The 22,982-nt window shown below is 39.6% G+C and overlaps 1 protein-coding gene across 1 annotated transcript; it reads right to left on the bottom strand.

The window, feature by feature from the left end:
• Nucleotides 1–2,539: 2,539 nt before the first annotated feature.
• Nucleotides 2,540–17,474, bottom strand: CALM2 (calmodulin 2). The gene is made up of 6 exons (XM_037528100.2): nucleotides 17,381–17,474; nucleotides 11,331–11,361; nucleotides 4,561–4,704; nucleotides 4,363–4,469; nucleotides 3,895–4,030; nucleotides 2,540–3,186 (listed from the first exon to the last, which is right to left on the bottom strand). Exons 1-6 carry the CDS (start codon nucleotides 17,381–17,383, stop codon nucleotides 3,158–3,160), a joined length of 450 nt encoding a protein of 149 aa, XP_037383997.1. The 5' UTR covers nucleotides 17,384–17,474; the 3' UTR covers nucleotides 2,540–3,157.
• Between the last annotated feature and the right edge of the window lie 5,508 nt (nucleotides 17,475–22,982).

Raw genomic sequence — 22,982 nt, 5'->3', positions numbered from 1 at the left:
TTTTTCTAAGATTTATTTTTATTTATCGATACAAACACTGGGTACAGTCAGAAGCACGGGAGGGTGAGAGAATTCACCAGAGCCAGGGGTTAAAGTCTTAGCGCTATCAAGCCAGGGAACTGACCCACATGGCACAGAGGACATCTCCTGTCTCACCTCCGCAGTGTATTTCAGCCAGTCTGCCTGTTCTGCTCCCTATTCTGCCTCTGGTGAATCCTCTCACCCTCCTGCACTTCTGGCCTACACCTCAGTTCTTGTATGCATAAATAAATTTTTTGAAAAAGGAAAAACATCTGGGGATCTTGTTAAAATAGACTCAAATTCTGAGGCAGGACCTACCTAAGATTGTGCATTTCTAAAAAGCTGCAGGATGATTCTGTGGATGACTGAGTACCTTGAGACTACGGGACTCCTTTCCTCTTAAAATACTGGGATTCTGAATTCATTTACATAGCCTTAAAAATTGAAACCACACCAAACACCAGCTTCAAAATGAAGTACTGAAATTATAAAACCAAGAAGCAAGTAGAAACCAGTTTTCACAAATGTTAGAAATTAATGAAGACCATCACTGTGCCTCATTTCATTTTCTTATTTTGGCTGAACCTGTAAAACTGGCTCAGCAGACTAGGGACTGGTACCCTAGAGACTAAAAGAATATGATGAAAGGTACAGTGAAATCCAGAAACCCATACAAGGTGTGAAAGGGAACATTTAGATGAGAGTACCTCAAAAATAGAAACGGCATGGGTCAGTAATTTCAAGGACTTTACCAATAAAAGAGATTAAACGTGTAGGATGAATAAACAAATTGTGCTCTTAAGAAGACACTGTCTTAGTATTGCTGAGAAAAAAATTAAGACTTATTTTCAGGGTGTCATGAGCAGCTTTATAAAAGGGGGAAGGCTCTTATCTGAGAATTTAAAATTAAGTAGAATTCAGCAATTCCTTTGAGTTCCATCAGCTGTTTGATAAAATACATCCTAGGATCATTTTTAACTACTACAGTGGTGGTTTTGTTAAATTGAGAGCTAACATAATACAGATAGTACTGAGAAAAGAATGACCAGTTTTCATGATCCAGACATAAAATAGGAAATATGGCTAAAATTGGAAAATGTTTTATAAGTATTTGGGCTTGAATTAAAATTTTACTTTATTTTAGGATATAGAATAGAGATTTGAACCCAATTCAGTATACACTCAATTTAACCAGGTATAGACTGCTCTATATTTCAGTTTCCTATAAAATAAAAATGCTTTGTGACATTTGTGATTACAATATAAAATTAGCAATTAAGACACACAAAAAGTACCAAAATGTGTTTGCTGCTATTGAATTATCAACTTAAACTTCAAACTGTTTTCACTGGAAAAATACCAAAATTAACTGCCTAATTCTGTAATTTTACAATGTCATAACTGGTTTAAGAGCATAACATCATTTGAACACTAACTACAAATTTCACAGACACCACCGAGTGTTTTGCCTTCGTTATTATAAAAGCCAGAAGCAAGTGAGGCAAATTAATACCTATTTTACAAGTAAAATAACTGAGACTTGAATAATACTGACCCTTAAAACAACATCTGTTTATTACTCTGGAGATTGTGCTTCAGTAGCCAGACACATGAATCTTGTCCCACTAAACATCTGTTTGGGCTTCCTTTTGACTAAATTCTTATATCTTATGGTCTTCCTGTTTAATCGATTGCTTGTCTAACATGCAACTATCCTGTTAACTTCCCTTGTCCTACTTAAAACATATTTCTTCTTTTCCTTCACTAACCATCCAGTTTTTCTATTTTCTGGTAGGACTAATAACAAAAGTATTAAAATAGTCAAAGATGGGGAATAACATGCCAAAGGAATTGCCCCTTGGGAAATTAAAAACCTTGTGGCTAAAATAACCAGGTAACAACTCAATGTTTTAATCTTGGCTCTGATTTGCTATGGAATCTTTCATTAAGTATTTAAAAGGTAGTTAAAAAAAACAAAAACCCTGATAACCACCTTTAGAATAGCTTAAATTATAGAGAAAGCAATGGTAGAACAAGCAAAAACTAAAACAAGGTTTACTTACTGCCAATCTATTCCTAAATATACCTTTTATGTAAAACATGTTGCAGATGGGCAGCACAACTAAAAACTCTTTTGCTTTGTGCTTAGAATTAAAACACAGTGTGTGAACAATTAGAAAAATAGAAGTAAAAATAACCTTCCCCTCTAGATTTAGATTTTTTTTTTTTTAACTCAAACATTTAAAGTTATTGCATGGCTGAAGTGGTATAGACAAATGGATGCCAAGGTTGAAAAATACATTAAGTACCTTATACTGGTTCCCACGCTTAGATACACTTACATACAAAAGGCTTTTTAAAAAATATTTAACCTTTTGAAGGAAGTTCCCTAATTTAAAAATGAAACATAATTTAATAGCAAAAAAGAAAATCTAAATTATACCAAGTAGAAACCACCTTCCATATTTTATTAAAATTATTCAACCATTAATTAAATGACTCAGATTCAGACCAACAGTTGGGTAAATTGTAATTTTTTTATTGGAAAACAAATATACAACTTGGAATGGATTTGAGGCAAATTGTGCCATAAGCAGATTTTCTTTAAGTGGCTAAAACAAAGTTTAAAAAGCAAGTAACAATAAAAGAAAATGTTTCTGGTACAGGACCAGCAGTACAAAAAAATAGTGTACGAGTACCTGGATAATACACCCGTTTTGCAATAGTGCAACTTTTAAGAACATATTGTTGACTGTCCATAGTCCACGCAGAGTTACAACTCCACACTTCAACAACAACATGCTGACAGTTCCTAAAGAAAACTACTTAAAAAAAAAGGCATAACCCAGATGTTCCCTCATTTGACCAACTCCATCTAAGTTTAGATGTGCAGAAGGGCTTAGATATATCCAGAGTAAGCCACATGCAACATGTTACTTGATCAATTTTCTAAAATAAGGTTTCAGGACAATGACAATAAGATAAGGGAAGAAAACATGGAGGAATGAAGTCCTAATTACTATACATGCATATTTTTTTTGACAGTAGGGAGAACCTTTTACAGATAAGTTACAAACAAAGAAAAGGCAAATAAACAATTTTGTACAAGAAATTTAACACATTCTGTACAATTTCTTCACTTTGCTGTCATCATTTGTACAAACTCTGAAAAAGAAGTACATAAACGTTGAGTCAATGGCAAAAGACTGACAAAACCAATCACACATTTATCCAATCACTGAGCACTCTGTCCATATTCCCCTTTCAGTCTTCAAAATTATCAGAAAGTAGAGTTTGGAAAAACAAGCTTGAAAATTTCAAAATTATTTAAGATTCATGAATAAAAGCAAATGTAATGCTTTAGATAAGCTATTATACATAAAAAGCATTTTAAGATTAGTATCATGTAATACTTTTGAATTGAAACATATATAAACAGTTTGCAGACTAAAGCCAATTGAGGAAAAAGGATCCAACAGAGGGAAAGAATCAGCTTTAATTTCATTCTGAGACCTTGAAATAACTTTGAAGCTTTTCAAATTGTTCCACAATTACTGGTTCAGCATAGTTTGGCGTGGTGTGGCTCCTCAAACTTTAATGTGCTTAAGAAATTATTCCTAGGTATGCTGTTAAAACTGTGTCTCAGGACAGAGAGTAGGACCTGACAGTTAATAGATTTTAATAGTCTCAGGTAACTGTGAGGTTGCCTAGTCTGCAGATAACACTCTGAACTGCAAAAGGTTAGTAAATATAGGTATTTTACTATCTTCATGGGGGGAGAAGAAAGGGTAAAGGAAGTCACTAATTTTGACCTATCAGATAACAAGTACCTAATAACTTAAAGCATAATATAAGTGAGAATGAAAGACTTACCTTCATAGTTTACTTGACCATCACCATCAATATCTGCTTCCCTGATCATTTCATCAACCTCTTCATCTGTTAACTTCTCACCAAGGTTTGTCATCACATGGCGAAGCTCTGCTGCACTAATATATCCATTGCCATCCTAGAACAAAAATTTAGTGAGATGTCAAACTTCACACAAGAAGCATACTTTAAAAGCTATACAAAGTAAAGAGACTCTACAAATACTTACATAAATCAAGTCACTAAAATGCAAGCAGGATGTCTTATATAAAAATTACTATTAGTTTCAAGAAATAGTACTTCTTTACAAGGAAACTAATGGGAGTAACCTCAATTTATTATGAATTCTTAAAATTTTTACTGATATAATTGGTAAATCATCAGAAAAACCAGTTTCAAAAAACAAGAAGTTCCATATCTTCATCTCATCCTCAAAATAAAACTTAGCAAATCCAGTCTGTGAATGTATACCTTATCAAACACACGGAATGCTTCTCTAATTTCTTCTTCACTATCTGTGTCTTTCATTTTCCTTGCCATCATTGTCAGAAATTCCGGGAAGTCAATTGTGCCGTTACCTGAAATGGTTTGTTTAGTTGAAACATTATAAGACAATTTCAATGGCACTACAACTCCCTCCCCCACCCAGTCCCCTTATTAAAGACTGACCATCAGCATCTACTTCATTAATCATGTCCTGTAACTCGGCTTCTGTGGGATTCTGCCCAAGTGACCTCATCACAGTTCCCAATTCCTTTGTTGTTATAGTTCCATCACCATCCTTGTCAAATAATGAAAAAGCTTCTTTGAATTCTGTTTGAAAGACCACAATCCAAAGGCACAGGTTAATTAAGCGCGCACACACACATATACACACAAAAAATAACTCCTAAAATATGTTACCCAACTCAAAGCAAAGATAGATATATATGGAGATAGCACCTGTAAATGGGATTCTGATCCTGAAGGATTAAGTAGGAAAACCAAGTAATACTTGAAAACTCTTCTATCATACCACTATATTTATATTGCTCTACAAAGGGCAATTTTTTCATCAAAAACCTGACAGGCAACTCCAATACCTAGAGCAGAAAAAAGTGACTATTCTGGGTTGAAAAAGTAAACAAAGTTCCAGGTGTCTGGTTTATGTATTCTGTGTTGAAGCTGCTTATGTGGAAGAGTAGTTGAGTTCAATTCAAAATTACACATCTATACTACACTCAGAAAAGTAAGATATATATTTCTACAGAGTGACTATACTGTATATCTAGAGTAATCCTCAATATACAATATCTAGCTACACACTACATTTTAAAAAAATTTTAAATTGCAGCACATGGAATAGACTAGTTTCCTTTTCTAGCAGGGACTATTACCAAATAATTTGACAACAGGGTGATAACGACATAAATGGTAAATTTTAGTTGTATCTTTTCTTTTCAAACAAAGATAATTTCAACCTTTCCACAGACTATACAATTTCAAGCTTGTAAATGTGTGGAAAGATCGTTAAGATCTTGTGAAATTACGTCACTTTCCACTCACTACTAGATTACATGAGAAGTTGTTGGAACAACAGTCCAGAATACCTGGCCTCACCATTTATTTTACAGATAGAGAAACTAAAGCAGAGATTAAATTTAATGGTGCAAGATCAAATAAATGCGCTAAAAACAAAGCTCATACTTTCCCAGTAAGGTATTTTCTAAAAAAATATTAAGACTATTAGCAAGAAATACAAAAGCAGTTTCAAAGTTCACAAGGGGCCATTAAGAACCCCCAACATACCTACATACATTTGAGATGAATGTATACCTGACACATACTTAAGACATGGTGTGTGCCTCATCTCTTACAGTCCAAGAATATATATTCTGTCTATCCCTGCTTCAATTCATAATGCAGTTTTCATCCATCATTCTCTTTTCTAAACTCAACTACTCACTCTTCCATTGATTTTGATCTTCATGTCTCAGTCTAAAATCTTGTATTTTCTTGCGCTTGCCTTATTTCTTCCCCCAAATCTAGAAAGCACCACTACCCTTACCTATTTCATCTCGCCTGTGTATCCACTATAAAAATCACTTTCAGCTCCAACTCATCATCTGAAAATGCCAAGTTCACCAGTAACAATCTAGTTGCCATATACACCAAGGATGTTTCAATATATGAAGACATGAAGCATAAAAATGAAAGAGTTTGGAAATTGAATGCCTGGGTTAAACAAAACCCTAGCTCTGCTACTTACTGGTAGCATAATCTTGGACAAGTTAACTTAATGTTCTCATTTCTGTTAAGTGGGATAATACTTCCTAAATTCAAAAATTTGTGGCTTTTACAACAGTACTTTAAATTTACCTCCTACCTTACATTATCTCTTAGATGCAGATGTGACCAATTTTTGAAATCATTTTTCCTCTCCTTGGCCACTTCATCTATGCTCACTTAGAAGACTCCATATCTTTAGTTTATATTCATCTCTCTCATTAACATAACATCTTTATTTTTGACTACCTATAAGACACGTCCCAGGTGACCTCAAGCATGACAGTGAAAATGAATTCTCTACTCCCCCCACCCCCACATCAACCCTAGGAAGGCAAACAAATGTAACTAACTCCCCCCACCCCAAATATCCCAACTTTGTTGAACTGTTATTTAAATATTATCTGAGTTTTTTCATCTCTACAACCAATATTATGATTCATGACCCCATCTTTTTACCTGGATATTATAATGTCCAGGCCTACTGGATTCTTAAAATTACCCACACCAACTAATTGAATCCGTATCTTTTTGAATCACCATGTTACTGTTACTTTCTTCTACTTAAAATCTTTCAATTGAGGGTCTCCCTGGATCAGCCACTGCAACATGAATTCACTCCCCAGAGCAAGGGAGCTACCCACATGGCTCGGCAGACCTCTCCAGTCTCGCCCGCTGCTCCCCTCAGCAGTGTATTTCAGTCTGCCTGTTCTGTTTTCCGCTCTGTCTCTGGTGAATCCCTTCACCACCCGCCACCTCTAGCCTACACCTCAGTTCTTGTATGCATAAATAAAAAATAAATCTTAAAAAAACAATCAGTTGTCTAAACTTCAGATCATTCTATTAAAATATTAGTTTTGGGCCTCCCCGGTGGCGCAGCGGTTGAGTGCTGGGTTGCGAAGCTGCCCAAGGCCTCTGCGGCGCCAGTTCGATCCCCGGCTGCTCCCAGGCCACCGGAGGAGGGTCCCGCATGGCGCGCAGACCTCTCCTGCCGCCCACTGCTCCCCTCAGCAGTGTACTTCGGTCCTTCTGCCTGCTCTGCTCCCCGCTCTGGCTCTGGTGAATTCTCTCACCCTCCCGCGCTTCTGACTGTACCCAGTGCAAACAAGCAAGCAAATAAATAAATAAATAAAACATGCCTCTATTTAAAATAAATAAAATATTAGTTTCATTCTGTTTAAACATTACTTGTTATCATAGGCACTCACACCTGATACAGAAGCTTATGACAAAAAAAAAGTTAAAAAAATCCTACAAATTACAGAATTTAATAAAGACATTTCTACTTTTTTACTCAGGTTCTCCCCAGCCTCCAGGATGTAAAAATATGTAAACTATTAGGACTTGAATACACAGAACCTATCACCTTAACTTAGGCTACAAGAAAATTCAGAAATTTGTATTTGCTCAACATTCTCAGTTATAGTATTTAGCTAATGGTCACTATTTAAAACAAACATTACATGCAAAAATTCCCAATTATAACTAGCAACAATAAATTTTTTTTTGGCAGTGGGTATGATACAGTAACATACATCTAAACAGGTGTGAGTAAATCATATACGCATATATCAATGTTACCTCAAAAAATAAACAAATTTAACTTAAAGCAAAATTCTAAAAGACATATTCCAAATTCCAAGAAATCTACTAACTCTTAAATTATTTGCTGGCATAAGTGAAAAAAATATTTTTTGAAACTAAAGAGCCAGAACTGCCAAAAACCCCTTGAAATAATACTCAAAAGCACAACTTAAATTAGCATGTCATTGTAAACAGTAATTTCCCAGAATGACTTGAAACATAAATCTAAATACTTAGTGACCAAACAGGTCCTCAATGTAAATTTACCTTCAACATAACTGAACAGGACCTCCTCAAATCCCTTTAGCAATACCTAAACTGAAACTTACAGTAAAGTCACACTGTTACGCAAGTATTCCTCTTTATAAGCAAATCTCAGGACCCTTTTCTAATTACATACATTTATAATTTTATTAAAATGGGTTACACCAAGGGCCTCCCCTGGTGGCGCAGGGGTTGAGTGCTGGGTTGTGGGGCTGCCTGCAGCCTCTGCAGCACCAGTTCGATCCCCAGCCACCGGCCAGGGTCCCACAAAAAAAAAAAAAAAAAAGTTACACCAAGAGAACAGTAACAAAAGAAAAAATCAAATTCCTGTTTACCAACTTTTATTTATTCTACTCAATTCTGAATTAACAATTTTTTTAATCAACTATCCCTACACAGAACCTTGAAAGTTTAATGAAGGCTTAAGGCCAAGTTTCTTAAGAGAAAAATTTGTTTGTTATTCCTATTAATCCTCTAAATATCAAATGCCAACAACTAATGACATCATGGCAGTCACCAACAAAGTTGTATTGGTAGCGATATCAACCTAGGACGGTTCTGGATTGCTCTTTTAAAGACTAGGTGATGTTAACAATTCTAGTAATTTCACCTACACAAAAAGCATACTTTTTCTATACCAAGTTATTTGCTGTTAGAATTTCTAAATAAATCTAAAGTAATGACTATTATATGAAGATAAAAATAGCTTTAAAAGTACCCAAATAATCAATGTTGTTCTCTATGTAAAGCTTGTTAACATTTTCTTTTTGCAAGAATAAGTAAGTAGGTCTTATACTTTAAGATTGGTTAGCAACAATTCCAATAAAGAAGAAAATCTGTCTTCACCTCAAAGGTAGACATTGAATTATACCAAATTTTGGAGGAATTTTGGGAGAAGACTAATTCTTAGGGGTAGGGGAGAGTTCTTTTTGTTACACCCTCTCTGAAATTTATCCCTCTAAGACGTATAATTCAACCCATATGATGTGGGAGGAACTGGGGATAAAAGAGGAAACAAAGTCCAGATCTCGGTTTTTATTTTATTAACAAAATTTTGGCTCCTTTTTCCTAAAAGTTAACCAAAAACCTGGGGTCTAAGGATCAGCTTTAAAGCATAGGAAAAGGCAAAGAACAGAACCTAGAACAGACCCCCCCCACCCCCAAATTCAATTACATGACGGGAAGTCAATGGAAAGACATTTGTTTAAGACAGTGTTCCGATGAACCACAAAGGTTTTTGTTTTTTTTTATAACAATGCTAGTGATCATGAGAATTGATCCTCTTATATTTAACAGACACAAGCTATTTTTTAAAGAGTTCTCTGTGTTTGGGAAGGTGGTAACAAGCAAACCAACATTAGTTCCTTGAGTAATAAATTTTTTATATTAAATTGATGTGTTATGTGTAGCAGGGTCAACCACCTGACTAGAAATATGGAAGGCAGAAAAATGCAGAGAGGAAGCTAAGTGTTAAGAGGTTAAGAGTGGAAATATTAGATAGTCCAAGTAAGTTCCTGAAGGAGGCATGACATAAAAAACTACTTCAGAATAACTTGCATTGATATATTTAACATAGTATAAATGAACAAAAGAGTTATTTCCAAAGCTCTGCCAACTTGAGTACTTCAACACACTCAATGCATGCAAATTTACCAACCTGAGAAAGCAAATTCCAAGTCAAATCCACACAGTAAGAAGTAAAAACTGCTTTCTATTTTATATGGTCTTATCGGTAACATTTGTCTCTTCTAAATTTGTGAGTCCAGGGAGTATGAGGAGAATTGTTTTAAATAGGCTATCTAGTCAATTCCCAATGGGCTTCTCAGTTTTTCACCAGTATTTAAAAAATTGAGAAAATTTGGGCAGTTAAAACTGATATTTGGGGTGGGGTAAGGGACCTCCCTGGTGGCACAAGGGTTAAGTCTCAGCACCACCAAGCTATGGCCAGGCACTGCAGCAAGAATCTGATTCCCCCACCAGGGAGCTAACCCACAGGGCATAGCAGACCTCTGCAGCAGACCTCTCCTGTTTTGTCTGCTGCTCCCCTCAGCAGTGTATTTCAGTGGATCTGCCTGTTCTGCTGCCACTCTGTCTCTGGTGAATCCTCTCACACACACACCTGCAACTCTGGCCTACACTCCAGATCTTGTAATGCATAAACTAAATCCTAAAAAAATAAATGAAATGATTTTTGTGTTAATGAAAGCTGCTAATGAAAGCAAAGGAATATTTTGAAAATTATTTCAACATTGCTATTAGGAAGGGGGGAAAAAAAAAACCCCTTAGCAAGTTTCCTGTTTTTTGATGTTAACCAGCCAATTCAAAGTATTAGAATAAAAAAGTACTAATGTTTAATGGTATGGTACAAAGACAACATGACACCAGATTTTATGCAACATCATATATTCCCAATGCAAACCAAAGGGAACAAGAATCAAGAAAGCTCATTTCAACAGCTGTCACTGCTTTTAAGGCAAAATTCAAAATTACTACATCCATAAAATACAATGCTAACTTTTGGATCTAAGTTTTTCAGAGAAATGCAATTCTAAGGTTAAAATGTTAGCTACTTTAAAAAAGGATAAAATCCGGGCCTCCCCTGGTGGCGCAGCGGTTGAGCGCTGGGCTGCGAAGCTGCCTGCAGCCTCTGCAGCACCGGTTCGATCCCCGGCCACCGGGCGAGGGCGAGGGTCCCACATGGCACGCAGACCTTTCCTGCTGTGCCTGCTGCTCCCCTCAGCAGTGTACTTTGTTCCTTCTGCCTGTTTGGCTCCCTGCTCTGGTGAATTCTCGCACCCTCCTGCACTTCTGACTGTACCCAGTGCTTGTATACATTTAAAAAAAAAAAAAATTAAAGAGTTTACTCTTTATTTCCCAACAACTGCTCATCATCTGGATGCTTTAAAAAAAAAAAAAAAGGGTAAAATCAAACATTCCTTTTCTGATACTTCATTTCAAGTTACCTAATAGTTACTACTTAGTTCTCTTAATGGAGACTGATCTGGAGTTTTGCAGTGTTAGTGTTGGCCAGGATTCATATTTTAGAGTAAGAAATATTCTTTAACAAAAACCACCATGTTCCAAAGCAATTTACATAGCTTGAAAACACAGGTATTTAATTACAGTTAGACTCACATCTTTCACAGGCAAGTTTACTGCTCACTTGCCAAAAAAGGTTCAATAAGTATTTTACATTGCATTACACCCACTTGCTATCAAGCACTTCACAGATTAAAGTTCTTTCATACAAATAGCTTGCTGTAAGCCTGGCTATTAAACCTTTATAATAAAATCCAACAGATAGAATCTAGCAAAGAATTTCTCACCTGCAATCTGCTCTTCAGTCAGTTGGTCAGCCTACAAAGACATTAAAGAAATGAGAACATGCTGATTAGCAATTACAGAAACAGGTTTTAAAACCTTAAAGGTTCATGTGGTACTACAGTTCAACATTCCTTAGCACCAGCAACAAACACAGGTGGGTAGAAAATGTACACATCAGGCTTATTTTCAAAGCTGTCTTTTTGACCCCAAATTTGAGATGTGAAGACATCTCAGTATACACTTGAAGAGTCTAAATTTTATACAAATTTAGAAAACAGACATACGAATTTGGGGGGGGGGGCAAACCTGGCATAGTAGATAGCTGGAGTTTTCTTGTAAAGCAAGGATTCATTATAACAAAGATTTGTTTCCTTTTTCAAAGTTAGGATACCTAAATTTGCACTTACCTCCTATAGCAGATTCAAACCATAATCTGAACTCTCCACTGAACAAAAAATAATGTGCAAGAACTAACTACATTTTAAATTATCCTAACAAATGGTTAACTATTTCGACATTAAAGTGATTTTTTTAAACCTACAAAAAAAAAAAACAAACAAAAACTAAGCAAAACGCCCATCTTTTAAAAAGAGAAAAATCAGCTGCCCTGGTTGGGGCAACATGAAGATTACTAGTTTTTACTCCTCACCTGCCAGGCAACTGCAGAAGCAAGGGTTCTTAACATTTTAACTACATTACTTATCATATACTAAACGAGTCACTCATGTTCTCTGTATTTCTCAAATCCTGAAGTAAAGCTAAGGTTTGTGATAGCTGCACATGAAGAGCTGCTTGTTTTTGTTAAAGAAAAAAACAAAAACACCCAAGCATGTGCTGAAAACTAATTACTAAGTTATTCTTTTTTTAAATCTTCACAATAACCCTAAAATGGTATTCCATATCTTACAGCTGAGTATAGAGTCTCAGGTTAAATTTGAGGGAGTAGGAATACAAAATTAGTCACTAATAGAGTCAGGTTTGAACACTAAGGTATCGCACATGCCCAGAGCATGTAAGTTTTAAGTTTGGTGCACAATACATACAGATGTTTGCAAAATTATCAAGGCTCCTTATTTGGTGGCCTTCACCTTAGCCATTTCACTGCTTATTAGTATAACACAGACCCATGAAGCAACAGCTTATGTTGTACAGGGAAACACTGCCAAGAAATAGCCTCACAGCTAATATTCCTATCCAGGTGGAGTCAAACATACTATGATTAATCCATTCATTAGCTAGTATGAAAAGAATAAACTACCTAGTTATTTTTAAACAACCCTAGAAGGGTTAACATCTTAATGTAGGATAGCATCACAAGTCTATGGGGGACAGGGCAGGGTGAGACAATTTGAGAAGGAACCCAGAAAGCAACTGTATCTTTCCCAGCTTAACACTTTTGATTCCACCTCAAAGCAACCCAATTTGTTTCTATTTTTTTAAAAAATTGTAGTAACAATAATAAATGCACTGTCATTTAATTGTAGAGCCAACAGTTAGCTTCGAATGTCTAAGTTTATGAAATTAAAAAAAAATCTACCTTTACCATAATAAATTCCAATCCTTCACCAAATACTTGGTATAAAATCATTTTCCAGGTATAATACTTAGAACCCCATTAAACCCATTTAACTAACCGATGTTTACTTTATCAGAGGCTACAGAGAGGATTTACTTCTAGCCTGATTCCATGCTTTGCAGGACCTGCTATCATTTCTGAAGGAAAAGGGATATGGAATGATGGGGTGAATGCAAGATATTTTGAGTAATCTACCAGCTCTGCCAATAGCTGTGTGGCCTTGGACATGTTACTCAACATACACAGCATTAACACCTTCGTTAAAGAGTTATTAAGTGAAAAGTTATATAAAGGTTAGCCCAAAGAATTCAGTGATAATTATTACTTAATATAAATTAAAGCAAAGGACCTACAATATTACGTATCAACCTAGTTTCCATACAGAAGGAACATATTCGTGGCACTAGCAAGCCCTTTACAACAAACCTAGGTCTTTCCATGTTAACTTTTTGAGTTAAGCTGGGAAAGAATATCTACAAACCGAAACCACAGGTGCAGCCCAGGGACAAATGTAGCAGATAAAAGCAGTTTAAGATTAAAATGTTGGGCCTCCCTAGTGGCAGTTAAGACGCAACCTATGAAGCTATCCGCAGCCACTGCAGCACAAGTTCAATCCCCAGCCAGGAAGCGACCTACATGGCACGGCAGACCTCTCCTGACTTACCCTCTGCTCCCCTCAGCAGTGTATTTCAGTCAATCTGCCTGTTCTGCTCCCCACTTTGTCTCTGGTGAAGTCTCTCATTCCCCACACCTCTGGCCTGTACCCCCTTTTCTTGTATGCATAAATAAATCTTCAAAAAAAAATTAAAATGTTAAGCTAAATGTTTGGAAGGCACTCCAGTTTGTGCGAAAGATACCTACATGGGGGAAGGGAAACAGTAAACTATGTTCTTTCAACATGGGGGTGGGGGAAGGATTTGGGGCAGGCTCATCTTTATGAACTGACAAGGTCTTAGGAAAGAACGTTAGTTTAAAAAGAAAACCTGGAAACGATCCAGATTTGCTTGAAAGTCATTATTTAATGGCCTCACTGTCTTGTCAAGCTCTCTACTTTCAGAAAATCCAACTGATCACATATGAGCTATGCACCCAGGAGACGAACGCTTACATGGCCTAAAAACTCTGGATTTTGCTTGAAATGTTTTAAGAAATTTATAAAAAAAAATTTTTTTTGCATTTGCTACTTAGCAGCTACATTCAGATAAAACCTACTAAAAAAAAGAACATAAGACTCAGCATTTTAATTTGCAAGCCTTTCCAAACACATGCAAATAAATCTTGTTCTTATTTCTAAAGAGAGTACCATTTTTCTTAGAGGAACTAGAAGAATTATACTTTTGGGAAAACTCAAGCTCATTAGCATGTGTGTTTATCTCAGTAAAGTGAAGAATAATCCACTGGAGAGATGACTAGCTCTTACTACTTTATTTCTACAATTGATATTATTCTTTCTGCTGCTCTTGTCCAGAGAAAGTTGCAGGCTCTCAGATTCTACCCCAGACCTACTGAACTACATCTGCACTAAGGAGAACCACAGGTGATGTGTGCAAACATTAAGAAACCCTAGACTACATGTGTCATCTAAAGAAAAGGCATTATGGACCTATTAAGCTTTTCCTTGGCATTAGCAAGTAGAAGGGCTAGTTCTGGAGTTTATTTAGTGAAAGGTATTAAAAAATCTGAAATTCTTAATCTGAATAAATGTATAAGCCCACAGGCTTGAAATGGAACACAAACTTCTACCGTTCATGCATTCCTGTTTCTTTCAAGTGCTACTTAAACACAAAGGCTTTGTAAACTTTTCCCCCTACAATTTCAAAAGTATTTGTTTTACCTGTAACAAAAGCATTCTGTAAAATATCTCAGTAGTTAAAAAAATCTTAGTTCTGACAGAACAGCACTGACTAAATAAATCACAAAGCATCCCAGACCAAAAGAGAAACCTTTAGACCACATTCGTAAAAATGAAGACGTTTTTAAAGTCTAGTCTGATCATTTACTGCAATCTAGACCACGAAATGATTTCCTCAGTCTACAGTTTTAGACCCAAGTGACAAAATTTTCCACCTCTTCACATTTTTACTTATCTAATCATAATCACTCATCTCATCTTTTTGAAGTAATGCCCCATCTGTAAATTCAAGAGATATGTGAGCAATCTAATTCCACATCAGTTTTTATTCTTTAACTTGAAGTCCTAATTTTTTTTGAAAATTCAACTAAATTTATTTATTTTTTAAAAAATATTTTATGTATTTCTTACATCATTTTTCATCTTTGTACAATGTATGCATTTTCATTTTGGTTTATTCCCCATACAATTGCACCCCCCTCCTTATTTTGACTCTAGTTCTGCCTCTCCCCGCCTCTCCATACTCCCCCCCCCCATAGTGTGTCTCTGGTTTATAGCTGCTTGTTGAATTCGATTATTACTTTGCATTGATTAGTCTTTTTCCTGGTCTCTTATTTAGGTTTCTAAATTCCTGCTATGAATGAGACCATCCGGTATTTTTTTTTCTTTCTGACTTATTTCGCTAAGCATGATCCGAAGAAGTCCTAATTTTAAATGTCCAGATCTTATAATTACGGTTACCTCAGGACAATTAACAAATTAATGACTGTCAATTTCACAAACTGAAAACTCCCAAAGCACATAAACAAAGATGCACAGTTAACTACCAAAAAAAAAAAAAAAAGGCTTTTCAAGGCCTTAAAAAGCCACGGGAGTACAAACTCTTTGCATCACCAAGAAAACCTATTCGAGTTCTCGACTCAATTATCAGACTGAGAAATTTTTTAATTTTTTCCCACAACTTAAAAGGTTGATTACCTGCCTATAACATACATCTTGCATTACCTAATAGAGCAAATTCAACGAGCACAATCAAATACAGAATAAAATAAATTTAAAACATCAAGATGGAACGAGGACATCAAACATAAACGAACACTCGTTTTATCCAAGGTGAACTCCTCTCCCACACCCATACAAGCTGGAGGTTTCAGTTGGCAAGGATCCCCAGCTCCTGTGTAAGATGTCACCTTGCCTCCTGGACACACCCATCGCCATAACCACTTGGCGGAAGAAAGCGCGAAATTAAGTATCGCAAATTATCGCCCTGGTTAGGTTTAGATATAAATGTATTTTTAAAACCAGGGGTTCCAATTTCAAGCAACAGGAAAAGGCTTTTAAAAATCTCCTGCCCTCTGAGACACACTCGCCTATCACTACAGTATCTGACAGTATTACTGGACAAATGAGCTGAAGCGCACGCTGAGCCGATGTGGCAACCTCTCTGCGGAAATACGAGTTATCTTCCGGGGGCCGGAGCGGCGCTAGGGCCATGTGTGGCGGTGGTTCTCTAACATTAGGCGTGCACGGGAGTTCTCAAGAACAGGATCCAGACAGTGGCCCTTTCTCAAAGGTACCTTCCGCTTGTCACAGGAGGGTATGACCGACTTTCGGGAGCAGCAGCCACCGGTACGGGCTTCCGATAGGTGCCCAGGAAGCGCCTATCCGGCCCTCGCTGGAGCCCAGTTTTCTCTACCGCGATGCGCACTGGAGGATGTGCCTGACCTCGGGCGCGGAGCTCGCTGCCTTCGACGACAATGTCGCTTGGACAATGTCCAGCCTGGAAAAAGCCCCCAGGGCCCCGAAGGAGTACAAGGACCAGGCTTCCCCGAGCTTCCTTCTGCACCCCCCGGAGGAGGACGGGAAACGGTCGGGGCCACCCTCCCCCCGCCCGCCCCCGGCCGGCCCCGCAGAGCCGCGGGCCACGATTGCTCCGCAGCCCCGCAGGTGCCAGCGCAGCAGCTGGGGCGCGAGCCGAGCCAGGCGGCGGCTCCGGCCCCGCGCCCGCCCCGCCCCCGGCCGCTCCCTGCGCCGCGCGGGCTCGGCCCACACAGCGCGCCGCGCCCGCTCGCGCGCCCCCGGCACCCCCCCGCCCGGCGCGCGGGGGATGCGGGCTAACGGCGGCGCTGGCGTTCGCCCCGGGGCCCGCGCGCTCCCGCCCGCCCGCTCGGCGCATGGCGGCCGCCAGCGGACAAAGGCGCTTCCTGGCGCCCGCACTAACCGTCCGCCGGGCTTGAATCCGACCCCCCGTTTGACCTTTCGGGATGCCCGCCCGAGGCTCCGCGCGCCCGCTCCCCGCCCGCCTCCCCGAGTCGGGCTGAGCCCCGCTTCGGTTCATCCCCGTCCAGCGGGCTCGGGAGGAGCCTCGCAGCCCCGGGGACCGGGCGCCCGGCCGCCGCCCGCCCGGGGACACCGCTCTGAGGAGAATGGGGGGTGGGGAGTACCTGCGACACAAGCGCCGCGGGCGCCCCCCGGCCTCTTTCGCGCCATCCCGCCGGCCAAGACCACTTCTGACCGCGTCGGGGAGACCAGCTCCCCTTCTTTAGTCAGCCTGGTCCAGCCTCTCCCCCCGCCCCTCGCCTCACGCCGCGGGCCCGGCGCCGGCAGCCTAGCGACGCACTCACCATGCTGCAAGCGCTACCGGTCACCGAGACGCGAACACACGACCACTCAGCTCGCTCGCTCCGCACGGACTAATTCTCCTCCTCCGCCCCCCGCGCTCATAAACACCTCCCTCCGCCAGATCCCTCCGCCGCTGCCAGATAACGGAACATCACAAACGAGTCCCGGCCAACCCTCTGCCCGCAAACTCTCCTCGAGCTCCGTTTTTCCGCAGTTCTCTGGTCGGCGATGCAAGAGATAAGAAAAAGTGGTCGAACAGACGGCCTAGGTGGGTTTCGCTCCCCCGCCGAGCCTTTAAAAGGCCAGGGGAGTTGTGCCTGAGGGGCGCTACTTTGAGACGCGGAGGAGCACCGGTGGTGACGCGACCCCGAGGATCGTTGGGGCGGCCTCCCATTGGCTGGTTCGTACCTGCAATGCGTCACTCGGCTTGCGGCGGCCGCCGCCGTTGCTGCCCGGGCCGCGCTGTCCTGGCAACTGCGCCAGGCGGCAGAGTCGTTTGCCCCGCGCCTGGCCGGGGAGCCCGTCTCCTCACCCATCCCCACCCGCCGCACGCGCACGCCCTCCCGCCCCTCGTGGGCAGGGGTAGCCGAGAACGCCGTGAGCCGTTAGAGAAGGCCGCGAAAGACCCCGGAAAACCCCTATCCCACTCGCAGCTCCTCAGCCTCGTATTTCGGCCTCCTGGAGGCCACACAGTTTCCATTTCCCCCTTCACAAAACCCATAAAAAAATGTGTGTAAGGGCAAAAGCAGCTGCTTGTTTGATGGACTCATCTGAAAGGGTCTTCCTTTTATACTTCCCCCCTTTGCCAGAAAAATGTGGCTCAAAACCCACAGTATCAGAGACTGTGGACTCAGTCCCTCCCAATAACCTTGATTTGTGGAATAATATGGTTCTGGTTTGTAGTCAGATGTGGGTGTGCGCCTAGGCTGGGCCAATTTCTTATGACCTTAGATGACTATCTGGGAGTCATCTTTAAGTTTCTTTGAAAAATAGAGGTAATAATAGCTATCTTGAAAAAGTTTAAGGCTTAGAATTACATAAAGATTAAAGTTAACATAAAATGTCAAGTTACCTGGCACGTAATAGGTACCCCACTGATCACTCATCTACTCCCATAATGAATTTGCCCCTTTGAGTCTTGAATTTCTCGGGCTTCAATAGATTAAAAAAAAAAAAAAAACAAATAAAAGTTAGCTCTTTGGAAATGGAAACCGTATGACTGCTGAGGGAATGTAAAATGGTACAGCCACTGTAGAAAAAAACAGTATGGCTGTTCCTCAAGAAAATTAAAAATAGAGTTACCATATGATCCAACAATCCCACTGCTGAATATCTACCCAAAAGTATTGAAACCAGGATCTCGAAAGATGTTTCTACACCCATACTCATTGCAGCATTTTTCACAAGCTAAAACACAGAAGCCATCCAAGTGTCCATCGGGATAAATGGATAAGTAAAATGTGGTCTAAACACACAATAGAATATTATTGAGCTTTAAAAAGGAAGAAAATTCTGCAATATGCTATAGCACAGTTCAACCTTGAAGACATGAAATACGTCAGTTACAAAAAGACAAATACTGGTATAGAATCCACTTACAGGAGATAATTCATGCAGGTAAAAGTGGAATGATGGTTGTCAGAGGCTGGAGGGTAAGAAGCATTGGGAGTTTTTGTTTAATGAGTATAGAGTTTCAGGGCCTCCCCGGCGGCGCAGTGGTTGAGCGCTGGGCTGCGAAGCTGCCCGCAGCCTCTGCAGCACCGGTTCAATCCCCAGCCACCGGGCAAGGGTCCCACATAGCACGCAGACCTCTCCTGCCTCACCCGCTGCTCCCCTCATCAGTGTGTTTCGTTGGTCTGCCTATTCTGCTCCCTGCTCTGGCTCTGGTGAATTCTCTCACCCTCCCGCACTTCTGACTGTACCCAGTGCTGTATAAATAAATAAATCTTAAAAAAAAAAAGAAATTAAAATTGAAAAAAAAATGGGTATAGCGCTTCAGTTCTATTATGGGAGCTGATGCAGGTGCTGGTTGCAAAACATTAAGAATGTATTTAATACTACTGAACCACCTCAACTGGTAAATTTTAAGTCATTTGTATTTTATTGCATGAACACAATTTTAAAGCTCCTTGGTCTGGCCCAAAAGGAACAAGGGTTTGCATAACCTAGAACATTCAATAAGCAAGTAAGTAAACACCTACTGTGTGAATTTGATTTGCATACAACATAATTGTTACCAAAAAGGGGCTTACAAGGCACAGAGGAGAGGACCTTAGCTCACCAAATCGGTCCTTTGAGAAGATGAGTCCTAAACTGAATCTGACACCATAGGTGGTCTAGGAAAAATAGGGAAAAGCAAGTTCTAGATGAAAGAAACCATAGAATAAAGACTTAGAAGCCTAAGATAAGTAAGTGCATGGAGAAGCTGCCAGCCATTAGGAGTTTATAGAGCCAGCCAAGCACAGGAAAGGATGCTGGGAGCTAGAATTTACTGTTCAAATTTCAGTTCCTCAAGAAGGTTGTTGGTAGAACCAGAGTCCAGAAGGATTGTCTTAGACCATGGACATAAGGACTTAAAATTTTCCAGTAAAAAGCACAGCCATGTGGACCCTGAAAAGGTAACGAACTGCATTTTTAGCAAACCAAAATGGGTTCTTATTGAGACAAAGGTTCCTTCCAGAACATCGTCCTGCTCAGCAAAGACCTAGATTCTCTCTAACTGCTATCTGCACTGCACCCACTTGGAAGACCTCAGTGGAATTTAACCTCCTTTAGCCAAGTTGGACATTTTCCCATGCCATCAAAAATGTTTCCTTTACTTGAGCAGAGAGGATCCTCTTTCAGTCATGCAAAGCAGACGTAAAGAAAGTGCTCTTTCAATTAGTATTGGCAACCCTGTGACCTTCCTTTCAGATGAATGATGATTCAAAGAAAATTCAGGACCCCCTGCTTCAATTGTTCTAGCTAATATGGTGGTGGGGAGGTGAGTTGGGGACCTAAGTAACTTTATCCCACAACTAAAATATCAATGACAATGTTACTTTAGAGCGATTACCTCCACTGCAGAATCTGAGCTGAAAGCAGAGCTCTAAAGCCCCCATTCCATTCCTCTGTATTCTGGTAGTTCCCAAGTCTTTCCAAGGTATTCCTCAGAAATTTGTCTCTGATTCTTCCTCAGATGGAAGAGCCATCAGCAATCTTTTCTTTCAACTTAGTCACTAAAAATACTCTCTCTTTACACCGTCCCCCATCAGTATGCAGTGATTTTGCATATGAAATTTTTAATGATGGGAAATTGAATGACAAAATGAATAATCACCTCCTCTAGAAACTGAATTTTTAAAAAGGATTGATGCATAACATATAATAAGCACCAGCTTAAGGTGCATCTTAGAGATGTATGTTTTGAATCCAAGCATTTTTAAACAAATATTTGGTAATGAAATATATCTGTCTGTTAAAAAGAATACAGAAAAGTTCTTCCTGGTTCCTTGGGTTGAGTTTCAGTAAGGCTTCTCTTGCAGAAACTTCTTGGCTGACCTCCCTAAGACAAGAAAGAAAAGGAGAAAAAAATCAACACCTACATTTAAAACCATTGTGGTTTACATTTAAGACTATTCCAAGGTTATTTATAGAGCATTGTCATCCACACGACAAATAGTGAACATACAGTGCAGCCTGAATTTCGGCAATTGTCAACTGAAAAGCAAAGTTAATCACAAGCACCACATTAAGGCCTAAGATGTAGTTGGTTGTCTTTCTCTTTTCCCACCTACATAGTGAGATCTTCAGCTTTCTACCTTTGTCTATCCTGGGAAAGTGAGAATGCACTTCCTCTGCAGGACCTCAGTTCCTCAATTTGCAGAACAGATAACACAAGCCCATCCTTGACACTTCCCTCTCAAGGTTCCTGAGCTCCAGCCAGCTGAGCTAATAAACAAGAGCAGACAATCATAGTGATAATCTTGTTTGTAGGATGTTTGTGATTCTTTTTTTTTTTTTTAAAGATTTATTCATTTTATTTATACAAGCACGGGTACAGTCAGATGCACGGGAGGGTGAGAGAATTCACTAGAGCCAGAGCAGGGAACAGAACAGGCAGACTGACGAAATACAATGCTGAGGGGAGCAGTGGGTGTGGCAGGAGAGGTCTGCGTGCCATGTGGGCCCCTCACTGGTGGCTGGGGATCGAACAGGTGCTGCAGAGGCTGTGGGCAGCTTCACAGCCCAGCGCTCAACCGCTGCGCCACCAGAGGAGGCCCTGTTTGTGATTCTTGGCTAGTAAAAGAATCAAGTCTGAAATGCCCTAAGAGATCAATTGTATGAATCAACTCCTCTCCTATGCACCTAGACTGATACTTGTTATGTGCCAGTCTTGCGAGAATAATTCTCAAATAATATTCTGCGGTTCAAATAAAGATCCCTGGTTGAGAAAGTGAAATCCTCTTTCAGGATTATGGGCTCAAACAGAACAGGGACAGGAATCAAATCTGCTCATGAGAATGTCTTGCCCACAATTCAATGAGGAGTGAAGAGTATAGGGTAAGCACTGAGTCCTCCAGGCATCCTGAATGACCTTATGCTCATGTACACACAGTAAAAATAAGGGTCATTAGCTTTGAAATCAACATGCTGCCCCTCATTTGCTCATTCAAAAAAAGAGAGAGATGTCAATTGAGGTGACCATCTGGATTTGCATAGGACTGAGGAGTTTCCTGGGATGCCAGACTTTCAGTGCTAAAATCAGACAGTCTTAGGCAAACCAGGATGGTTGGTCACCTTAGAAACCATGACCACTCATTCAGCAAATTTTAATACCCTGTTATATGATGTAAGTGTGCTGTGATGAAAATGGTCATAGGAGATGCACTATGCTGTTGCCCACGTCCATGTCTGCTCATACTGCTCCCTCTGCCTGGAAAGTCCTTTCTCCCTTTCCCACATCCCATCGCACTTGGCCCCAGCATCATATCTCCTATGATATCTTCCTAGCCTCACCAACTTGCTCCCTTTGACCCAAGGAGAAATAATCACTCCTCCCAAAATAGCCTTAAAACACATTATGACATTATTTCTTTATAGCTTGGTCCTCCCAACTGACCGAGTTCCTTGTGGGACCTTAATTATATTTGTACCCTCACTACCTTACATGGTACTGGGACATAGTTGATGCTCAATAAATTTTGTTGAATGAATAGGTGGGTGGACAAAGATATTATTTTGTGAGTGCCTTTTTTACATGTTTTTAATAAACACTCAGAAGATATTTATAGAGTATGAGTTGCCTTATAAATAATGAATCTTTTTTATTAATAATAGCCAGCAGAACAATTCTCATCTTCTTATAGCATTGTTTAAATTAATTTGAAACTGCTTAATAAGTACTTAATCAATTATTATTTTTGTTTTCCTTGGAATTTTTTATGTCATTGTGCAATAATTGTTTATACAATTCTTAAATTTAAATTTTCCCATCTTATTTAGAGAATTTATAGTTCAGACTATATTCACTTGATAAAATTAAGAGTTAAAGAATTCACCACCACATAATTAATTTTTAAAAATTCTGCTTTCAACTTTGAATGGTTTCACAGAAAAGAGGTG

Source organism: Talpa occidentalis, unplaced genomic scaffold (genome assembly GCF_014898055.3).
Source record: "Talpa occidentalis isolate TD23 unplaced genomic scaffold, MPIMG_talOcc4v2.1 talOcc4.5, whole genome shotgun sequence".
Lineage (NCBI taxonomy): Eukaryota > Metazoa > Chordata > Mammalia > Eulipotyphla > Talpidae > Talpa > Talpa occidentalis.
The sequence above is the reverse complement of the archived record's forward strand: the minus strand, read 5'-3'. Positions and strand labels throughout refer to the sequence as shown.

Excerpts from the sequence above, each read along its gene's own strand:
- CALM2 (XM_037528100.2), bottom strand. Across the intron at positions 4,031-4,362 it reads CATTCCGTGTGTTTGATAAG|GATGGCAATGGATATATTAG; the intron begins GTATACATTCAC and ends TTTTTGTTCTAG. Across the intron at positions 3,187-3,894 it reads TGGTCAAGTAAACTATGAAG|AGTTTGTACAAATGATGACA; the intron begins GTAAGTCTTTCA and ends CTTCTTTTTCAG.